Raw genomic sequence first — 23790 nt, 5'->3', positions numbered from 1 at the left:
TCTTATCTTTGATAAAGGATGTAAGAATATACAATGGAGGAAAGACAGCCTCTTCAATAAGCGGTGCTGGCAAAAGTGGACAGCTACATGTAAAAGAATTAAATTAGAACACTCCCTAACACCATACACAAAAATAAACTCAAAATGAGTTAAAGACCTAAATGTAAGGCCAGACACTATAAAACTCTTAGAGGAAAACATAGGTAGAACAGTGTATGACATAAATCACAGCAAGATCCCTTTTGACCCACCTCCTAGAGAAATGGAAATAAAAAGAAAAATAAACAAACGGGACCTAATTAAACTTAAAAGCTTTTGCACAGCAAAGGAAAACATAAGCAAGACGAAAAGACAACCCTCAGAATGGGAGAAGATATTTGCAGATGAAGCAACTGACAAAGGATTAATTTCCAAAATTTACAAGCAGCTCACGCAGCTCAATATCAAAAAAACAAACAACCCAATCCAAGTATGGGCAGAAGACCTAAATAGACATTTTTCCAAAGAAGATATACAGACTGCCAACAAACACATGAAAGGATGCTCAAATCACTAATCATTAGAGAAATGCAAATCAAAACTACAATGAGGTATCACCTCACAGCGGTCAGAATGGCCATCATCAAAAAGTCTACAAATGGGCTTCCCTGGTGGCACAGTGGTTGAGAGTCCGCCTGCCGATGCAGGGGACACGGGTTCGTGCCCCGGTCCTGGAGGATCCCACACGCCGTGGAGCAGCTGGGCCCGTGAGCCATGGCCGCTGAGCCTGTGCATCCGGAGCCTGTGCTCCGCAACGGGAGAGGCCACAACAGTGAGAGGCCCTCATACCACACACACAAAAAAAGTCTACAAACAATAAATGCTGTGGAGGGTGTGGAGAAAAGGGAACCCTCTTGCACTGTTGGTGGGAATGTAAATTGATACATGTTCTCCACTATGGAGAACAGTATGGAGGTTCCTTTAAAAACTACAAATAGAAGTGCCATATGACACAGCAATCCCACTACTGGGCATATACCCTGAGAAAATCATAATTCAAAAAGAGTCATGTACCACAATGTTCATTGCAGCTCTATTTACAATAGCCAGGACATGGAAGCAACCTAAGTGTCCATCAACAGATGAATGGCTAAACAAGATGTGGCACATATATACAATGGAATATTACTCAGCCATAAAAAGAAACGAAATTGAGTTATTTGTAGTGGGGTGAATGGACCTACAGTCTGTCATACAGAGTGAAGTAAGTCAGAAAGAGAAAAACAAGTACTGCATGCTAACACATATATATGGAATCAAAAAAAAAAAAAAGGTTCTGATGAACCTAGGGGCAGGACAGGAATCAATATGCAGATGTAGAGAATGAACTTAAGGACACAGGGAGGGGGAAGGGTAAGCTGGGACGAAGTGAGAGAGTGGCATGGACATATATACACTACCAAATGTAAAATAGGTAGCTAGTGGGAAGCAGCCGCATAGCACAGGGAGATCAGCTCGGTGCTTTGTGACCACTTAGAGGGGTGGGATAGGGAGGGTGGGAGAGAGACGCAAGAGGGAGGTGATATGGGGATATATATATATATATGTATAGCTGATTCACTTTGCTATAAAGCAGAAACTAACAGCAATGTAAAGCAATTATACTCCAATAAAGATGTTAAAAAATATATACCCTGTGATAAACCATAATGGAAAAGAATATGAAAAAATATATGTATAACTGAGTCACTTTGCTGTACAGCAGAAATTCACACACCATTGTCAACAACTGTACTTCAATAAAATCTAAAAAGATAAGTAAATGAAGTCTGCCAACAGCAGCACTAGTAGGTGGGAAATGAAAGGGGAGGATGCCCAGAGCTACAGCGAATGCCAGGCAGAGCCGCTCAACCTGCTGGAGCACAGTCAGCCACTGCCTCAGGGTGATGAGCAAGAGAGAGACTCGAATGTGCGGGACAGCTCTGAGGCAGCCCTTTCCTAATGAAGGAGCTGAGCTGAGAAGTGCCTTTGATGGGAGGCTCCCTCCCATCCCACCCCTCAGGCTTGAGCCAAAGAGCTTGTGAGCAACCGGAGCAGCCCTGAGGCACAGCCCCCCTGACTTAAGACTGATCCAAGACTGGGGTCGCAAAAACAGCTGTGGGTCAGGGCTGAGCAAGTGGTGGCGATGTGTACACTGGAACCAATTTAAAACAGAAGGGAGAAGTGGGTCCTGTGGCTGAGAATTTAACTCCATTAAAAGAATGGAAACTCAGTAGAGAACAAAACGGTACTGCGCACAGAAAGCACATGGCAGCAGAGACTCAGCCCACCACCATCCCTCGAACCTTGCTTTGGAGCTTTGGTGGCCGGCATTCCTGTTGGGAAGACCGCACTCAAGAAAGCACGTGCACACTTTCCAAGTCACGTCGTGGGTGGGAGGCTGCCCGAGCCCCTCTCGGGGGTAGAGGCACTGGAGAGTTCAGGAGGGCGGCCGGGACAAAGAACCCCCATCAGCCCCAGAGCTCCCTGTAGCTGGTTACAACCACCACCTGGGGGGGTGGGGGGTGGAAGTTACTCTGCAGCAAGGGAAGTCCTTCTGAGAGCAGGGTCACCTGTACTTTGCTGCTGTGACAAGAAGGAACCACCAAGCTTGCAACTTAAAAGTGAGCAGCAGAGCAAGAGAAGATGCTGTTCGCCTCAGCTGGGATTTACTATCTCTCTGCCTTTGAGTCCCGGGAAAGCCCACAGCATAGAGAAGTGGGGTGCAGAGAGGGTGGGAGAGGTGTCACCCCACTCCCACCTCTGCAAACTCTGGCTTGTTTTAAACGTTGCCATCTTTACATCCTGTAAAACTAATGTCAGCAAGGAAAAGCGGTATTTATGAGCACCTGCTGTGCGGCTGGTGCGGGGCCATCACATTCTTCACACGTTCACCTCACTTGTTCCTCCTAAGAGCTCTGTGAGGTGGGAATTTTGTCCCAATTTACACGGGAGAAGATGGGGGCTCAGACTATGTTCTTCCACAGAACTGAGATGGTGGAAACCATGGGATGGCAGTAAAATCGATCTGAATCCCAATGCTGGGATGAATTCTCTTGGCGTAAGTGCAGCTGGCTAAACACAGCCAATCACACAAAAACTTTAGTATCCCTGGTAACTGAGATGCAAGCCCGCCTGTAGTCTCTGCACCCAAACAACTCTGGATTTCCTCTCTCCTAATCCAGTCTCCAAGGGATGCCCTCAAAACCAAACTTTGCTCTCTGCCCTCCAGGATTCCCAGTCCATGGACAAACAACCTAGCGAGTCCCCTCTCCCTCTGCAGAGGGTTTTCTCCTCTCCAGGGGACACTGACTCAGAAAAAACAGCAACGACTGGCTTGTTCCACACCCCACGTACCTCACTGTTGGGAAGAAGGATGGAGTCTTTCTCCTACAGTTGTTTGTGCTCCTTCCAGGCTGCTGCCGTTGCATGGAACCCCACTCCTCTGTACGTCAGGCCATCAGGCCCCACCAGCCTCTGTCTCCACTCTCTGCCCCTCACTGACTGCCCCCCATTCCCCGGCAGCCCCGGAGGACCCTGCCTCACAATCTTCATGTCACTAGACTGCCACCAGCCTGGGAGGCTTCAAAATCCCCAGAGACAGATCCAATGGCCTGGCTTTTGGGTTCCTCTTTCATCACCAATAATCGTATCCACTAATAAATCTGCCCACCCCTGTGATCACACCTTCAGCCTGTCCTTGATCTTGTTACTCCCTCTCTGAAATCTTGATTCTGAACACAGACCCTTTCTCAGTAACCGCTATTGCACCATCTCGACCCCAGCATGGTTCCCTGTCCTCTGACCTTGTTTCTTTGGGCCTATCAGCCGCCTCCTCTTTAATCCCCTGCCTTCCTCTGGACCACATCAGCTGTCACCTTGATGATGATAATTCTGATTTTCCATGACTCATTGCTGCATATGCCTGGTAACTCTGAATGAATCCAGTGGCCGCAGTCTCCATGCCTACATTGGGTTGCTGATAGAAAAATAAAATCAATAACATTACAGAGAAGAGTAGCACAAGGAACTTGTAATAATAGCTAATAGTTAGTAATTGAGTGTTAGTTGAAGGCTTACCTCATGCTTGGTGCATGGATTATTTCATTTCATCTTCAGAACCACTTCATGCAGTAGAGATTAATATTATTCCCACCTTCAAGGGGAAGAAACTGAGTCTTCGAGAGGGCACAACATGCCTACCGTCACAGAGTGGAGAGAATGAGGGAGCCTGGGTTCACGTGCAGGCTGTATGGTGGTCCAGGGGCCACACCTTGGCTACTAAGCCACAGTGAGCATCATCCATCTTAACAGGGCCCTTGGCGTTGCCTGTAGCCATCCGGCTGTGATATCCTACGATGCAATTTTAGACCTTGTCACCAACTTTTCTACCTTTCCTCTCACTCTCAACAGATGACCGTGCCTCCTAATTGTAGAGAAAACAGGAGACATCAGACCATTCATCTTGCTCTCCTGCCACCAGATGTACACACTTACCTGCAACGCTCTCCATGGCTGCCTTTCCCGCCTGCTACAATGTGAAATTTTTAAAGAGGAAAAAAGGCACAACTATAAGATAACAGACATGTTCTTTCCGAGGGGAGAATGAAACCATTTTATTCCGGGGGAATGTTAAAACAAAGCCATATACAATTTGTAACAAATACAATACAATTGTTTGTTCCCTAGTCCTGAATAATTACAGTATATACAAATTCAATAAGGCACTGGTTCCCCAAAAGAACACAAATGAGTTTTCTTTTGAAACAGACAGACAACAAAATCCCTTATATATTCTAACTTTTCTCCCAAAAATATGGCATTGTTTTTTGTTTTGTTTTACAAAAGGAATGATAACCGCTAAATTGAGTCACTTCTGGTGCCTTCTTTCATTTCCATGGCTGTGTGACTAAGTTTTCTAAGGAGATATAACTACAGAATGATTCAAGTTTTCAAAAACTGTACTTCTTTCAGGGCCTTTCACCTACAAAGAAGAACCACAACAGACCAACAACATAAAACGCTAACTTCCAATGAATAGGCATGACTGCAGAAACGTGAAAGGCGGTCATTACTCAGGACCTGCTCTACCTGACTACACAGCAACTGAAATGTGTCAGAGAATTCCCTGTAAATAAAATCTTAGCGTGTTTTCTGAGAAGCTTTGTTTTGAGAATAAAAAGAATGGTCACTAGTGACTTCTGAGCTGTGCTTTCCAGGGGGTCCAAGGCTGGTCTGCTCACACACACAACGTTCATATAGCACTGCCGCCTGTGATTTAACAGTCTACACCTTTTATAAATAAATATTACGTTTCATTTAGTACTTTATCCTCTATAATATTTTACGCTCTAATCCACATAATGGAGTTGTGCCAGACTCCAAACTGAACATAGTATTTATATATACATATATATTTATATAATATATACAAACATACATAAACTATAAAACCAAACATCTTAGCATACAAAACTTATATTAGCCAACAAGTAGTATTTTAGGATTCCTTTGCAGGGAAAAGATTAGAAGAAAATTTTAGGCTTTGAAATAGTCCTAAAAGTAAGCATCAACGACATTATTTCCAGGTTCCCACTCTTCTGTTGAAAGACAAAACAAAAAAATAAAATTCACTTCTGAGCTACCAGAAATTTAAAAATCGAAATGAATTATCTGGAAGTGAGTAGGGAGTCTCTTTAAGAACAACTTAATATTCCCTAAGCGAGGTGGATTTTGCTAAGATACAAAGAAAACTCTATTCATAAATAAATTCTTGTTTCATTGAAAGACTATGGTAACTACATGGGTCTTTTTAAGTATCTCTGGAATAATTTTTAAATGTTCATAGTGAGTAAATCAGGTTGGGGATTAGAAAGTAAGCTACTCATTTTTCCAAAGCAACCAAACAAATAATAGAGAAGAAATCTGGATACTATTTTAATTTCTTCCCATTCTTCACAGGAACCAACACCTCCCTAGAAATCTAGTTTACTTTGAAATCGCCACCTCTCCACAATACATTCTGATTTGAAGTTATCCATGTATAAGAACTTACCTAAAAGAAAACACATTTTTACCTAAGAGATAAGCCCAGCATCGCTTAAATTTAGGGAAAATCAAGAAACACGAACACGTCCCCACTTAACTGACATAAATGTTTACTTATTTGTTTCGTAGACAATCTGATGAGAGGCACTGAAGTTTCCCTCCTAGGCTCAGATGACTATCACACTTAGCTCTAGCCACAGACTCCTTCTAAGCTATCACAAAGAATACGATTTGACACAAGAGAAAGGAACCTTTACACTGCTATTGAGGTTATCTTAATATCAATAAAAGCAGCATTCTGATTATATTTGGAACCAACTGTTTTTAATCTTCGAAAAAAGCAGAAACCTTTTTCATATTCAAGGATTAAGGAAATATTCTTTCTTCGTTACAAAGGAGATGTGGTTAGGAAGCACTGGGGAGTGAGTGCTGAATACAGAACACTGTTTCTCCTTATGCTTCTCCCAAACCGTAAGCACAGCTCACAGCTGGTCTCTGCTCTAGGATGCTTTTCTGGAGGAACAAGTCACCAGTGCAAGCCCACTTCAGAAGTGAGGAAAATGTTTTCTCATTTTTAATGCAGCTGTCACGTTTTCAAAGCCCTCCATCCTTCAGCCACCAAGTGGTGAAGTGAAAATGTGTTATAAAACACTGCCCCCTGGAGTATTCTGGAAGGAACATCTTTTTTTTTTTTTTTTAAAGGGCTGGGCAGGGGGGTACTTTCCAGTTCTTTACTAAACACTATAGAATTTCTAAGAAGCAAAAGAAAAGCACAGTCAGGAAGTAAATGAATAAAGTTGAGAGGGATGTGTACAATTTTAACCTTTATTAGGTTCCTGTTGCTAAGGAATACTGGCCCTGTCAATGATCTGACTCATGTTGCTCAAAAGTTAAAACCCCACATAATTGAATAGGTGAAAAGATGTTTTGCACAAGTGCCACAGAGAAGAAAAAATAATAAATTAAAAAGTGAATTGAACGTTATGAGAATAAAATAAACTGAGTCAGCATTCCTAAGATGTGAAGCTATCACATAAGATATTAAGATATACATATTCGATCCATATCTATTCTAGAATAATAAATCACAGCAGCCATAATATTCTGTGGTCTCCACTAGCATTCCTCTGCTGTCCCATTTGGAGGTTATATTTATCTATTTTAAAATTAAAATTAGTTAAATTAACCTAACACATGTTTCCTCTCCTTCCCTTAACTCAGACACAAAAAAAGGCAGATAATAACAAAAAGAAACCATCTTTGTCTGTACATAATAAGTTGTGCATACATTTCCCCTTGCGCTTCTGTGAAGGGCTCTTCCACGTACAGAAGAAACAAGCCATGTGCACCTGTACCCTCATCCCCTGCCTTTCTGACACGATCTTCTCGCAGCACAAGAGCAAAGTATCTCTATTTTAAAGCGCCTTGTCTTCAACACAACTGATGGCAATTTTATACTTAATATTGATCCCTTCATTTGAGAGATCAAAAGCACGTACGGGTCAATTCTCTGCCCATAAAAAAAAAGCGCTTTTTTTGTGTTTAATGAAAAGGAAGGGACATTACCGTGAAAGAAAAAGCCTACCAGAATCAGAAACACAAAGCGGTTCTGAAGAACAGTGTCAACATTTACTTCTAACAGAGTCACATAAAACCTTCATTTGTTCCCTATCCTATAAAGCTGCAAAAGGTCACCTGCAGGAATCCCCAAACGTGGTCCCAGACAGGTGGTGCTTGTACCCGGGTGCATTCACATTGCTGCGGCCGCCCCGGTGCAGGCCTGGCCCGAGTGGTCTGAAGAGGCACAGGGCGCAGGGGCTCTGAAGATGAGTTCCATTCTGTTCTCCAACTTCACCGACTGTTGGTTGGTAGAGTGCAACAAAATTTTACCAATGGAAACACGTATTTTAATTTACCTTCCAGGAGAGTTTCTGGGAAGAACTTTGCTGTTATTATTTAAACTATAATAGTATAAACCCTAAAACATCTACATTATTTGTTTTATTTTGGCAAAATTAAAGCATCTTTTGAAAAAAAAAAAAAGGCAATCCCAAAATACAGGGCTTTCTTAGAAAGCAACATGCATCATATCTTGAACAAGTTACCCAAGCAGTTTCTCCCTCCTACAAACAGACACGATGAATCCGTGTTTCTGGGAACTTCTCTTTGTCCAAGCTGCTCCCTGAGAGGTGGGGCTAAACTTACTGGGAAGCAGGATGATGTTCGCGGCTTGTACTGTGGATGCTTCTGGAACATCTTTTGCTCTGCCCACAAACAGAAGAGTATCTACTGGCTTTCTCCAGAGATGCTTATTTTTGCCCTCAATTCAGAGTTTAATGTCCTGGGACTCTGACATTTTGGCAAGTGTTTTCTTAACCCGCAGCGCTGTCAGTCTTGAAGCAGGATTGTGAGCCCAGCATTCTGTCATGAGTTTCCCCATCTGCCTCAGACACTGCGGGAAGGAAAAGGAAAACGGAGTTAGAGAAACATATTATCTGTAAGGTTGGCACTTGGTATTGGCTTTTAGTTTTGGATTTCTGAAGTTTGAATATATTTTTTAAAGATACTCTTAAAACCATGTAGGCTTAAAATTCCATAAAAATTCTTCTCTCATCATGCAAAACTTAAATGATGAAAAAAGATTTTCATGGCTTCCTTGTGAAAGGAGCAAGCAGGTGGTTTTGTTGATTGTACAAGAGCGCCTCTGAAGTCAGATTAAACACGTACAAAAATACCCAGGGAGTCTGTATTCCACTGCACACGCCCAGATTGTTTCTAACACTCGGTGAGCTCCAATCTTTTATCTAATTCCATACTATTCCAACAAACATGGTTATTCCTAAATCACAGCTGTCTGCTACAGTAATAGCATCACACTGTACCATTTAACAAGATTAATGACCTGTGCACAGCCTCACTACAACTTTCTCCTGTGTTCTCCTGTGGTACATCAATTATTGGCCTTCCTGCTGAAAAGCACAATTTCACTTCATTAGAAATCCTCAGTGAAGGGATTTTGAGTAATACCAATGCCCATAACCACCTTCAAAATAATATAAACTCCAGCATTTCATAAAGCTTTCTGCACAGCTCACTGGAAAACGTATGTATTATTTAGCATTTCAGTAACTGGCCACAAAACCAATGAACCAAAGGTTATTTTTAAATGCATTTAACAGTGAAGAACTAGTTTATAAACAGTGTTCTGTCCATTTGTCTGCACTGGCTTTGGTACATTTTTTTCGGGGATGCTTCAATCTCTTCTCTGAATGTTCCAGCCCTCTGAATGCTGCCAGACTCTCCAGGCCTGGGCAGGTTTAGAGGCTCAGAGGGCAGGTGGGGCAGGAAAGGCAAGGCTGGCCGGCTCACTTCTTCCTCTGGGCAGCTCCTTGTTAGATCTGGTTAGGTTTCACCAGGACGGGCTCAGAGCCAGGCCAAATGTGGGTTTTTCCCACAGCATTGCATCATCCTTACTGACGAAGATCCACAGCACAGTCGGGCATCTCGACTAGGTCAACTTGTACCACTTCCGTGTATAGAAAACCGAATTCTTCAGATGCCGTACTTTTCTCTCATCAAAACGGGAGAATGCTGTACGTGAGTTTGTCATGGAGAAAATTCACGATGCTTTACAAACACACGTGCAGTTATTTAATGGCCTTTACGCAAGTGTCAGGACATCACCAACAAATGAAATAATGTTATCGATTATGCAGGCTAAATGCTGACCCATTCAATGTATTTTGGAAGTGGCAAAATCAAACAGGAGAAAGGAACAGATAATTTAACACACTGCACTTAGCTCCATACAAATTACTGCCACGAGGCACCCTTACCATCACAGCAAAGAAAAAGAATTCCTGTGATAAACATTTGGAATTTTGGGAAAAGGAGAAAAGTCTGTTTCGACACTGGTCACATCCACATGGTGACTTACAGCCTCACCTCATCACTGCTCCACCGGTTGGGGAAGGAGGGCCGCAGCTTCTTGATACACACGATCTCTCTCATGTCCTCATAAGAGGGGTCGCTGGGCACTAGATCATGATAGGGAAGCTGATATTCTTCCACTATACCTGAAAATATGGTTTCATTAATGTTATTATTTTCTGTGAAGAGGAAATAAAAGTCTAACAAATAAACTACTCTCTAAGGAAAGTTCTATCGGTACCAAAGACAAGTTCAGGTTGAAAAACAGCAAAAACAAAAACAAAAACAGCACCAACCTTGAAAAAAATGTGCCCAAACGATACGATCTAATTTTTAAAAATGAAAAGAAAGCATAATGAAACATATTATATGCCCTCAAGTCTTTTTTCTAACTTCCAAAAGCTAAGTAAACAAGCATCTCAAGTTTACTTCTGATTTTATAAAGGCTCTTGTACTGTGCGCCAAACGTTTTAAAATCTATATTAAATCTCGTTGCGAATTTGCCAGACACACCCCAAATGCATACTGCACAACGTAACTATTTCTACTACTGCAGCATGCGCTTATGAACCTCATAATAAATTTGGCAGTGTATCCTACTTGAACAAAATGTCAGATTTACATTTTTTCTGCTTAATCATAAGAATGCATTTTTGCACATTTAAAATTTAGAAAACTATACACACCTAAAAATATTAACCATGATTTTTAGGTGCAATGACTGTCTGATTTTTCTTCTTTAAATTTCCTGCATCTATTGGAACTGTCTACAAGAAATAAATCACTATTAGAAAAAAAAATATGTAGTGTTGAAAGAACGGTTAAGAAATACAAAAGAATGTCATCTTTAAGGAAAGGTACTTATGCTAAATTCTATCCCATTTCATTTCCCTAGTATCTAATTTCTACCTTTTTTCCTCTTGTCCTTTAAAAAAGCAGGCTACCTGTGTCTTCTTTCTGACCTTATTTGAGTAACTCCTCACAGTAATTATAAGCAGCCTCTGTCCTCAGAGGATGCTGCTCTGAACAATCTTTCCAGAGAACCCTTGCTCTCTATCCTAAATCATCTTTTATAGAAATTTCATTGCTTTTTATCTGAACAAGGTGATACTGTGGTGCTCCAAAGACAATGGTGCTTCAAGGACAAAGGACAACCCTGCCTGAAAATGTCTCAGCCTTACAGCCCCTACCAGACTCTTAATCGCCCTCCCCACCATGTTGCCATGGTTACGAAATTCCTGAGCCCACCTGGGCAACGCCCACCTGGGCAAGAGGACTTGTCCCAAATAAGGAAAGGCATCTGCCCTGTCCCACTCCCACCCTATAGAAGGAAGGTACATGTGCCTCGATCAATCAGTAAACGAAATTTTCACTTGGACCATTCCTTTGTTTTCCGGCTATAAAAACTGATCAACAGCACATGTTCGGGCTCGACTCTCCCAGACTACTAGGAAGTCAGCGCGCTGTTCTGGCAGCGACCCTTCCCTCTAAGAAATTCTATCTTCTTTGCATTCTGCCTTGTGTCTGGAAATTCTTTTCCAACCTGCGTTTGGACCACCAGGTCGGAAGATAATACACTACATCATAAAATTCACTGAGGGTTTACTCTAAAGAAAATTTGGAGCCTGTATGATGTCCTTTCTTGTAAACTCAAACCCATTTATAATCATAAAGGACCAGAAGGTTCAAAAGTTTTTTCAGACCATTCCAACTCACCATTTATTCTGTCCCCTGCTGAGATCACAGAGCATAATTATATGTATTATCTATGTTACTATTTCCTTCCACTGTGTGTCATCTCTATATAAGATCATGAAAGCACAAGGTCTAATGGATAGGAGATGCTCACTTCATTCCCGTTCTTCCTCCTTTTCTAATTCTCAAGACAGTGGCTCAGGAAACATCTTGAGAGAAAGGATGACGTCAATCTAATTTATCTCAAATCTCCCTCAGTGCCTAATGTTGGTGCCATTATCTGGATGGACTAATGCAAGTCCGTCTTTGAACTCTAGGCCTTACTCCTTTCTCCTTACCATGCAATTAAGTTATCAAAATTTTCCATGTCTGCTGCCTTTGTGTTTGAAACTTCAAAACTTTCTTTTGCCTCCAAAGTTTGAAAGGCCTACAGCTGAATGTGTCTACTTCACCCAAAAGTACCTGGACTAGAAAGATGAGCCCCCAGACTTGCAATATCTTCATAAAGGAAAGTGTTAGAGAATAGAATTTGTGTGCTTTGCCTCCCTGGAAGAGAAAAGAAACTCATTTATTGCGAGTCTACTATCTACCAGGCATGGAGGTAGGTATGTTATATAATTTATCTTATTAAATTCTCACAAACACATTTATGAGATAGCATTATTATACACACTCTACAGATGAGGAAAGTTGGCTTTGAAGGATTAAGTAACTTGCCCAAGGCCATACAGTTGGTATGAGGTGGAGCTGGGAATCTCTGACAAATCTACATCAATCTCATACAGAGAGAAGGGAACTGTTTAGTACCTCTTGAACCTCCACAGGCAAAGACAGCCCTAGCAAGGCAATTAATATCCTGCTGTTTACATAAGGCTGGCTTTTTTTTAAAGCAGAGAATCATTTCTTCTTTATTCCGGTCCTCCTCAGGTTTTCAAATATAGGCTTCCTGTAGCCCTATTCGCTTTAGATGTTTAGGAAAACATAATTAGAAAAGTAATTTTGTACTTTACTACTCCTTTAACTTCTATAAACCTGTCAATAAAATAAGTGTAGGCATATTATTCAAAAATAGGCTCATTTATTCTTAATAGAGCATGAGATCATAATTATGATGGGAGATTTATAGAATATCTAGTTAGGAAAATTTTCCTACATACGTTAACTTTCCTTTTGGACTAAAGACTTCTCTTACTTTAGAGGGAATGTGTTCTATTTTAAAATGTGCATAAGAGGCACAGAATTCCCAGAGTGATTAGAAGGCACGACATCATTGAAGATGATCTTTCTACAAAAATGTGAATGCCTGTTGATTTACTGTTTCTCCTTCATATTTAAATATTACTCTAAATATAAGTTAAGTCTCTACCAACCAAAATGACAATTCAAAATAATAGCTAACATGTATTGAGTGCTAGTTATACGCCAGGCAGTTTTAATTCTTTCTACAATCATTGAAACCTCACAACCATCTGAGGTAGATACAATAATTCACCTCTTTCTGACAATAAAATAACTGAAACAAAGAAAAAATTTAGTAACCTGTCAAAGGTTCACAAATAATAAAGGGCAGGTCCAAGAAAAAGAATTCCCCTGCTAGTTAAGTGCATGCTGCACTTTCACACTCTTGGACAAGCTCAAGTTTTTGAGAACAGGAGGAACTAGCCATCATGAGGAAAGGCAGCAGTGTCAAGGTTTCTGAACGAGCACAACCATGAGTAGAGGCATAAACAGGGCGCTTGATACTGAAGAGCCTGCAACTCAGCCCCTCACCTACTCAAAAACAGATTATGCAGCAGTAAGCAAAATACTACAAGCAACAATATTACCTCTGAATATTTAAGAATGTCTTCTTAGTCTTACTAGGGAATCCTTACGTTTGTAGAAAAGTTATCATGAACAATAATGATATTCTTATGCTTTAACTTCCTTTTGATACAAACTGATGTTTTCAAACTGCTTTTTGAGGAAGTATTACAGAAAGTCAAGAAGTAGAGGGGTTCCACAATGGGTGCCCCGCCCTACACTTCTGTGTCTCCCCTCATCTGTGCACAGGAAGCCACAGGGAAAGCGTCACTGATGTTGGGGGTGGAGCCAGGAGGTTGGTAGGAAGAAGCTGGAAGGGGCAGGAGAGGGGGGTCTGACTTGATGGAGCAACTGCTGGAGGAAGAGCTCAAGAGAGAAAGGAGAAAACACATATGGTGGAAGGGGGTGATCTCTGAAAAGGCAAGAGGGAACTCTGGAAGAGACTCATCAGTAGCAGGCAAAGGGAAGGAGGCAGTCAAAGATCATTCTAAGAGGTTAAATATCGTTTCCTGGGAGGACTGTGAGTGCATCAACAGAAATAAAGGGGAAAATCAAATCAAACCTGATTCTGTAAACAAGATAACTCTGATTTCTGATCAGAAAGAAAGGATTTATAGTAGCTCCAACAGTATCACTGTCACTTACCTCCTGATACACATCTCCTAGCAACCTCCCACAGGATGAGTCCAAAACTGTACATGTCCGCCATGATGTAAGACTGAAAGTGATTTCTATTCAAGCTCTCATCCAACACTTCTGGAGGCATATAGCGTTTGGTGCCAACTCGAGTGTTGGGTGGTATGTCAACTTCATTCGTATCACTAAGGAAAAAGTAAAGCAAAGCACTATCAGCACTGAAGAGGACCAACAAATGACAAGTCAAGGTGATTCCTGACCCGGGGCTTTAGTGAAAGGTGGGAAAGGATATCCTTTCAGGGTTCCTTAAAAAATATTTCTTGCCAAAAGTTAAATATTCACAGGTAAAAACCCAATGTAGATGATATTCAATCAGAATGAAGCTGCCAAATATAGGATAGCATTGCCACTAGATCAAATGTAAGCTCTAAATTATTGCCAAATATCTAAAAAATATCATCCTTCCCTTCATATTTTAGTAGCTTTGCTCTTAAAATTGGCAGGTGCACATGCCAATTTGGTTTGAGACAGTATTTCTTAAGCCAAGTGTTGGGAGGCTTTTATAGCTACAAACAAGTAAAAAGGGACGGGAGGAGAGGACCAACAAAAATTTGCATATGTTTTACTTTGATAAGCAGAGACCTATAAAATAGCTTTCTACTATCACTATTATCTCATAAACTGAATAACATGTATTTTTAATGACAAAAGGAAATAATTGAATATAATATCTTTAGCTTTAGGAAAATTTCACAACATGATCCATTCATTATTATTCCCCATAGATGGGGAAGAAATTCCTGATGGAAGAACACCAATCTAGAGGCTGGCACATGGGAACCATGGCCTCAGTACAGCAAGCTGGAGCCGGAGCTATGAACCCATGTTGCAAAGCTGCTGAACTATGATGACTTGAGAGGCTGACCATTAAATGAGAGGATACGTGTAACATCGCTGCCAGTGCAGCACCGAGCACACATCACAAGTCTAACAAGTCCCACAGCTCAATAGAAATTACTGGGACTGAGGAGCGATGAGCCCCCATTTAGACGGATGACGAAACTACGAGACAGAAAAGGTCTTGTACAAAAACTCACAATTAAACTGAAATTTGTGGAAAATCTTGGATAAACCTTCCTCTCTCCTGATTCTCAAGAAAGAGTTTTTCTTTTTCTTTTCATCACACTCCACTGACTCTCAAGCATGTATATGCTCTTTTTCCTCAACGTGGAAAACAGTTGCATAAGTCAAATATCACATTTATCATGCTGTGTCACAGACAACTGCAAACTTAGCAAAACACTAGTGGCTTTTGGGAAAAAACCTCTGGGCCTGATCTTATCGCCTCAATCTCTGTCTTCTAAAACTCTGTATATCTCAACACTGTTTACATTTACTAACACTTAAAAATATAAAGCTTCATTCTTACGACTGTTTAAAATTCACTTCCAGCTAAAATCCTTAAGCTAAAGCTATTTCATCAGACGTGTCACTAGGATACTCATTAGGCCCCTTGGGATCTTCTAAAAGCAACAAGTCTGAAGGAGCCTCTTTTCCTAAAATAAAAGTTAAAGTGGAAATTTTTTAAAATGAAAAATAACTAACGAGCTGGTACTCCTTACATCTGTAAATGTAGGCCTTAGTGCTCTGGGCTCTTTTCTAAGACTAGAAAGAGTTTAAAACGTGAATCATAGTATTTACCAGCAGGATACAACAGAAAAATGTCACCTGTGTACCTAAATAGTACAGAGTAAGGAAGGAACGCTGAGCAGAGAAGAGGCTTAATGATAGCCATTAGATTTAAAAGATGCCACAAAGGCTCCATCTTCAAGTATAAAGCAATTTCTCTCCTCTTCTACCCACTGACACCTCTCATGTGAACACACGGTGGATATTTCATTCATATGTTATCTGTGTGTGTTATAATTTATCATTTTGAATCATTAGAGAAAGACAGTGCTGGGATTGGATAGAGGATTCTGGGTTCTATGCAGAGAAACGAACATGGGGGTTTGCAGATGGAAAGAAGATGGTAAGGGACCTAAATTACATTCCAGAACATGTCCTGGGAAAGGAAACCAAGAACAGTCCTAGCATGGGCCCTACAGGAGCACATTTAAGCCAAAGACATACTCTGACCGCAGGTGATAAAAATTTTAGGCAATTCCTTTCCATTCTTACAAGTAGGTCCTTAATGTTTTATTTTGATTCGGGAGGCCAGGAAGGGCTGATGGAATTTGTGACATGGAGACATCTATTGGAAAACTAAGAGGTAATTGGTATTCGATGATAACGGAATTAAGATTTGTGACGGGCAGACTATACATAGTTCTCTAAACTCTCATTCCCTCAAACACTGAAAAAACATATAGTCAAGGATGTTGCTTGCCCATCAAAGGCCCCCAAAACCAGTCCCTTACACAGGCCACGTGTGCTCAGCACTGCTGTGCCTCTTCAACCTTCCCCTCCCCATCCTAGGGGTTTCCCCACTAGTATCTGAATAAACATCTCCCCTGGGAGTACCTGAGTAAATATCTTCCCCTAGAAGAATCTGAATAAATATTCTCCCTTGTAGTATCTCAATAAATATCCATCTTCCACCCTAAGACAGTAAACTCCTCTGAGCTCTGAATAACTGTCATAATCATTTGCTATTTCCCTGAAGAGCACAGCCCGCTTCGTCTCCATTCACAGTGTGCCTCGCACACGGCAGATAAAGGATATACTTTAAATGAAAGAAGGAAAAGGCCTTTTTATAGTAAGCTTCACTGTGGGTGATTTAAAGAGATATGTAAAAATCTCTGTAGACCATAAAAGGACACATTACAGGTATATAGGAAGATAAACTGAATTTTGTTAAGCAAATTAATTTTGTAACAGGTGACATTAACCCAATGGCACATGCCTTTAGCACTATATGTAAAGAACAAACATACTAATTGTAGGTAATTCCCATGTGACATCACAAAGTATCAGATCCTCCAAGACACCCAGCTCTCTCCCTTCTTCCCTCGGGAGGGCTTCCCTACTTGAAAGTGATTAGACTGTATCTCTCCCAGGTCGACAGTCACATCATCTTACCTGTCTTCAAATAAGGGCAGAGAAAAATGGCACTTGTATTAATCTTCAAGACCAAAAAAGAGAAATTAGAGTGATTTAACACTCGGGCAGCAAGAGCAAAAGAAGAAAAAGAGACGGAGAGTCAGACAGCGCAGAGCCTTAAGGCGAGGTACGGAGTCACTGAAGGAAAGGGCCAAGCAGAAGGAAGGAAGAAGAAAAGGCCAGGGTGCCTTCAGCTTTCCTTGCCTTCCTTTTCCATGGAGGCCGGGAGGGCTGAGAGCTGATGTTGGCAAGAAAAGATGGATAGAGCACAAGGGGGGGCAGAGTCGGAAAAGAACTCCAAACCCACAACATAGCTCCATGTGCTGCAGTGGCTACACGCACACATATGTGTGTGAATTGTCAAATCACGTACAGGAAATATAAATGCCAACCAGGATACTGGTCACTTCTGGGAGGAAAAGGGAGGATAAAACAGGGAGGAGAATACAAAAGGGTTCTTTAACACTGGATTTCTTTTTCTTTTTTTTTTTTTTTTTTAGGCTCTGGATGCGCAGGCTCAGCAGCCATGGCCCACGGGCCCAGCTGCTCCACGGCATGGGGGATCCTCCCAGACCGGGGCACAAACCCGTGTCCCCTGCATCGGCAGGCGGACTCTCAACCACGGAGCCACCAGGGAAGCCCCTTCTTTTTTTTTTTTTTTAAAGACCGGACAAAAATAAGGCAAATCGTTAATATCATTCTTAAATTATTACGAGTGACTCATTATTTTTAATATTTTCTGTATGTTTAAAATATATTATAAATAAAAAGAACTCAGCAGGATGAGGACCAAGAAAAGTATACATGTCAAGGATTAAGGCACAGGTTAGAGGCACAAGGCTCTGAAGATCAAAAGTCCTCTAAATAAACTGGACAAAAGTACAGAAAAGATACATTTCTACCATCAAAATGTGGGTGCTGAACTCACTTTAGAGGAAACACAATCTCACTTCTCCCTTCCCATAGAGAAGGGATGGAAATATTTGCACAAAAGGGTCACGATTAAAGAACTGGGTTTAGAGAATTACAGGGTCACTGTTACCCAATCATATTTTTACAACTAATACTTCTACTAGATCTAGCAAGGCTTTTGTCCCTGTTAATGTGAGTACCACTAAGATACAGATTTAAGTGGAACTGGAAGAAAATAAAGTAAAATTTGAATAAAATAAGTTAAGGGATGTCAAGTAAATTCCTCTCCAGGAAAAAACCTTGCACTAGAATCATACTTTAATGGGTACTTTTCTTATGAACTTTAAAGACAGCAGGGCTGGGACAGGATAAAATAAAAATACCTAAAATTTTCTGAGTAAGAGATGAACAGTCAGAGACCTTCAAGATGGCAGAAGAGTAAGACGCGGAGATCACCTTCCTCCCCACAGATACACCAGAAATACAGCTACACGTGGAACAACTCCTACAGAAGCTACTGAACGCTGGCAGAAGACCTCAGACCCCCCAAAAGGCAAGAAACTCCCCACGTACCTGGGTAGGACAAAAGAAAAAAGAATAAACAGAGACAAAAGGATAGGGACGGGACCTGCACCAGTGAGAGGGAGCCGTGAAGGAGGAAAGGTTCCCACACACTAGGAAGCCCCTTCGCGGGCAGAGACTGTGGGTGGCGGAGCGGGGGAGCTTCGGAGCCGCATGGGAGAGCACAGCCACAGGGGTGCAGAGGGCAAAGCGGAGAGATTCCCGCACAGAGGATCAGTGCCGACCGGCACTCACCAGCCCGAGAGGCTTGTCTGCTCACCCGCCGGGGCGGGCGGGGCTGGGAGCTGAGGCTCGGCTTCGGTCGGAGCGCAGGGAGAGGACTGGGGTTGGCGGCGTGAACAGAGCCTGCAGGGGGTTAGTGCGCCACGGCTAGGCGGGAGGGAGTCGGGGAAAAAGTCTGGACCTGCCGAAGAGGCAAGAGACTTTTTCTTCCCTCTTTGTTTCCTGGTGTGCGAGGAGAGGGGATTCAGAGCGCCGCTTAAAGGAGCTCCACAGACGGGCGCGAGCCGCGGCTAAACGCGCGGACCCCAGAGACAGGCATGAGACGCTAAGGCTGCTGCTGCGCCACTAAGAAGCCTGTGTGCGAGCACAGGTCACTCTCCACACCTCCCTTCCGGGGAGCCTGTGCAGCCCGCCACTGCCAGGGTCCAGGGATCCCGGGACAACTTCCCCGGGAGAACGCACGGCACGCCTCAGGCTGGTGCCACGTCACGCTGGCCTCTGCCGTCGCAGGCTCGCCCCGCAGACGTACCCCTCCCTCCCCTCGGCCTGAGTGAGCCAGAGCCCCCGAATCAGCTGCTCCTTTAACCCCGTCCTGTCTGAGCGCAGAACAGACACCCTCAGGCGACCTACACGCAGAGGCGGGTCCAAATCCAAAGCTGAGCCCTGGGAGCTGTGTGAACAAAGAAGAGAAAAGGAAATCTCTCCCAGCAGCCTCAGGAGCAGTGGATTAAATCTCCACAGTCAACCTGATGTACCCTGCATTTGTGGAATAACTGAATAGACAACGAATCACCCCAAATTGAGGCAGTGAACTCAGGAAGCAACGATATTTTTTTTTTCCTGTTTCTCTTTTTGTGAGTGTGTATGTGTATGCTTCTGTGTGTGATTTTGTCTGTATAGCTTTGTTTTTACCATTTGTCCTAGGGTTCTGTCTATTCGCTTTCTTTTTTTAGTATAGTTTTTAGTGCTTATTATCATAGATGGATTTGTTTTTTGGTTTGGTTGCTCTTTATTTTTTTATTACTTTCTAATTTTTTTAATTTTTAATTATTTTTAATTTTAATAACTTTATTTTTTCTTTCTTTTTCTTCCTTCCTTCCTTCCTTTCTTTCTTTCTTTCCCTTCTTCCTTCCTTCCTTTCTTTCTTTCTTCCTTTCTACTTTTTTTCTCCCTTTTCTTCTGAGCCATATGTCTGACAGGGTCTTGGTGCTCTGACTGGGTGTCAGGCCTGTGCCTCTGAGGTGGGAGACCCGAGTTCAGGACACTGGTCCACCAGAGACCTCCCAGCTCCACATAATATCAAACAGTGAGAGCTCTCCCAGAGATCTCCATCTCAGTGCTAAGACCCAGCTCCACTCAAAGACCAGCAAGCTCCAGTGCTGGACACCCCATGCCAAACAACTAGCAAGACAGGAACACAAACCCACCCATTAGCAGAGAGGCTGCATAAAATCATAATAAGGTCACAGGCACCCCAAAACACACAACCGGATGTGGTCCTGCCCATCAGAAAGACAAGATCCAGCCTCATCCAGCAGAACAGAGGCACTACTCACATCCACCAGGAAGCCTATACAGCCCACTGAACCAACCTTAGCAACTGGGGGCAGACACCAAAAACAACAGGAACTACGAACCTGCAGCCTGCAAAAACGAGACCCCAAACACAGTAAGTTAAGCAAAATGAGAAGACAGAGAAACACACAGCAGATGAAGGAGCAAGGTAAAAACCTACCAGACCAAACAAATGAAGAGGAAACAGGCAGTCTACCTGAAAAAGAATTCAGAGTAATGTCAGTAAAGATGATCCAAAATCTTGGAAATAGAATGCAGAAAATACAAGAAACATTTAACAAGGACCTAGAAGAACTGAAGAGCAAGCAAACAATGATGAACAACACAATAAATTAAATTAAAAATTCTCTAGAAAGAATCAATAGCAGAAAAGAACCGATAAGAGACCTGGAAGATAAAATAGTGGAAATAACTACTGCAGAGCAGAATAAAGAAAAAAGAATGCAAAGAATTGAAGACAGTCTCAGAGACCTCTGAGACAACATTAAATGCACCAACATTCGAATTACAGGGGTCCCAAATGAAGAAGAGAAAAAGAAAGGGACTGAGAAAATATTTGAAGAGATTACAGTTCAAAACTTCCCTAATATGGGAAAGGAAATAGTTAATCAAGTCCAGGAAGCACAGAGACTCCCATACAGGATAAATCCAAGGAGAAACATGCCAAGACACATATTAATTAAACTATCAAAAATTAAATACAAAGAAAAAGTATTAAAATCAGCAAGCGAAAAACAACAAATAATATACAAGGGAATCCCCATAAGGTTAAAAGCTGATCTTTCAGCAGAAACTCTGCAAGCCAGAAGGGAGTGGCAGGACATATTTAAAGTGATGAAAGGGAAAAACCTACAACCAAGATTACTCTACCCAGCAAGGATCTCATTCAGATTCGATGGAGAAATTAAACCTTTACAGACAAACAAAAGCTAAGAGGATTCACCACCACCAAACCAGCTTTACAACAAATGCTAAAGGAACGTCTCTAGGCAGGAAACAGAAGAGAAGGAAAAGACCTACAATAACAAACCAAAACAATTAAGAATATGGTAATAGGAAAATACATATAGACAATTACCTTAAATGTAAATGGATTAAATGCTCCAACCAAAAGAAATAGACTGGCTGAATGGATACAACAATGAGACCTGTATATATGCTGCCTACAAGAGACCCACTTCAGACCTAGGGACACATACAGACTGAAAGTGAGGGGATGGAAAAAGATATTCCGTGCAAATGGAAATCAAAAGAAAGCTGGGGCTTCCCTGGTGGGGCAGTGGTTGGGGGTCCGCCTGCCGATGTGGGTGATGCAGGTACATGCCCTGGTCTGGGAGGATCCCTCATGCCACGGAGCGGCTGGGCCCGTGGGCCACAGCCGCTGAGCCTGTGCGTCCAGAGCCTGTGCTCCGGAGTGGGAGGGGCCGCAGTGGTGGGAGGCCCACGTATCGGAAAAAAAAAAAAAAAAAAAAGAAAGCTGAAGTAGCAATTCTCTTATCACACAAAATAGACTTTAAAACAAAGAGTATTACAAGAGACAAAGAAGGACACTACATAAGGATCAAGGGATCAATCCAAGAAGAAGATATAAAAATTGTAAATATTTATGCACCCAACATAGGAGCACCTCAATACATAAGGCAAATGCTAACAGCCATAAAAGAGGAAATCAACAGTAACACAATCGTAGAAGGGGACTTTAACACCCCACTTTCACCAATGGACAGATCATCCAAACTGAAAATAAATAAGGAGACACAAGCTTTAAATGACACATTAAGCAAGATGCACTTAATTTATATTTATAGGACATTCTATCCATAAACAACAGAATACTTTCTTCTCAAGTGCTCATGGAACATTCTCCAGGATAGATAATACCTTGGGTCACAAATCAAGCCTCAGTAAATTTAAGAAAATTGAAATTGTATCAAGTATCTTTTCCAACCACAACTCTATGAGGCTAGATATATCAATTACAGGGAAAAATCTGTAAAAGATACAAACACATGGAGACTAAACAATACACTACTTAATAACAAAGAGATCACTGAAGAAATCAAAGAGGAATTCAAAAAATACCTAGAAACAAATGACAATGAAAACACAATGACCCCAAACCTATGGGATGCAGCAAAAGCAGTTCTAAGAGGGAAGTTTATAGCAATACAATCCTACCTCAAGAAACAAGAAACATCTCAAATAAACAACCTAACCTTACACCTAAAGCCATTAGAGAAAGAAGAACAAAAAACCTCCAAAGTTAGCAGAAGGAAAGAAATCATAAAGATCAGATCAGAAATAAATGAAAAAGAAATGAAGGAAACGATAGCAAAGATCAATAAAACTAAGAGCTGCTTCTTTGAGAAGATAAACAAAATTGATAAACCATTAGCCAGACTCATCAAGAAAAAAAAGGGAGAAGACTCAAATCAATAGAATTAGAAATGAAAAAGGAGAAGAAACAACCGACACTGCAGAAATACAAAGGATCATGAGAAATTACTACAAGCAACTATATACCAATAAAATGGACAACCTGGAAGAAATGGACAAATTCTTACAAAAGCATAACCTTCCAAGACTGAAGGAGGAAGAAATAGAAAATATAAATAGACCAACCACAAGAAATGAAATTGAGACTGTGATTAAAAATCTTTCAACAAACAAAAACCTAGGACCAGATGGCTTCACAGTCAAATTCTATCAAACATTTAGAGAAGCATTAACACCTATTCTTCTCAACCTCTTCCAAAATATAGCAAAGGGAGGAACACTTCCAAACTCCTTCAACAAGGCCACCATCACCCTGATAGCAAAACCAAAGATGTCACAAAAAAAGAAAACTACACGCCAATATCACTATGAACATAGATGCAAAAATCCTCAACTAAATACTAGCAAACAGAATCCAACAGCACATTAAAAGGATCATACACCATGATCAAGTGGGGTTTAACTCAGGAATGCAAGGATTCTTCAATATATGCAAATCAATCAATGTGATACACCATATTAACAAATTGAAGGAGAAAAACTATATGATCATCTCAATAGATGCAGAAAAAGCTTTTGACAAAATTCAACACCCATTTATGATAAAAACCCTCCTGAAAGTAGGCACAGAGGGAACTTATCTCAACATACTAAAGGCCATATATGACAAATACACAGCCAGCACCATTCTCAATGGTGAAACCATTTCCACTAAGATCAGGAACAAGACAAGGTTGCCCACTCTCACCACTATTATTCAACACAGTTCTG

The 23790-nt window shown here is 41.6% G+C and overlaps 1 protein-coding gene across 4 annotated transcripts in view; it reads right to left on the bottom strand.

Annotated features, from left to right (window-relative positions):
- Positions 1-5653: 5653 nt before the first annotated feature.
- Positions 5654-23790, bottom strand: part of BMPR1B (bone morphogenetic protein receptor type 1B) — a 424295-nt gene continuing 406158 nt past the window's right edge. For all 4 annotated transcript variants that reach the window (XM_081251050.1, XM_081251051.1, XM_081251053.1 and 1 more), the window contains 3 exons: positions 14140-14315; positions 10012-10142; positions 5654-8518 (listed from right to left, as the gene is read on the bottom strand). In XM_081251050.1, the coding sequence (XP_081107176.1) occupies positions 8393-8518; positions 10012-10142; positions 14140-14315 (433 nt within the window). In that variant the 3' untranslated portion in view covers positions 5654-8392. The remainder of the gene's footprint in view (positions 8519-10011; positions 10143-14139; positions 14316-23790) is intronic.

The sequence above is a fragment of the Mesoplodon bidens genome (genome assembly GCF_964165515.1).
Source record: "Mesoplodon bidens genome assembly, chromosome: 1".
NCBI classification, from domain to species: Eukaryota; Metazoa; Chordata; class Mammalia; order Artiodactyla; family Ziphiidae; genus Mesoplodon; species Mesoplodon bidens.
This window is presented reverse-complemented; position numbering and strand designations above follow the sequence as displayed.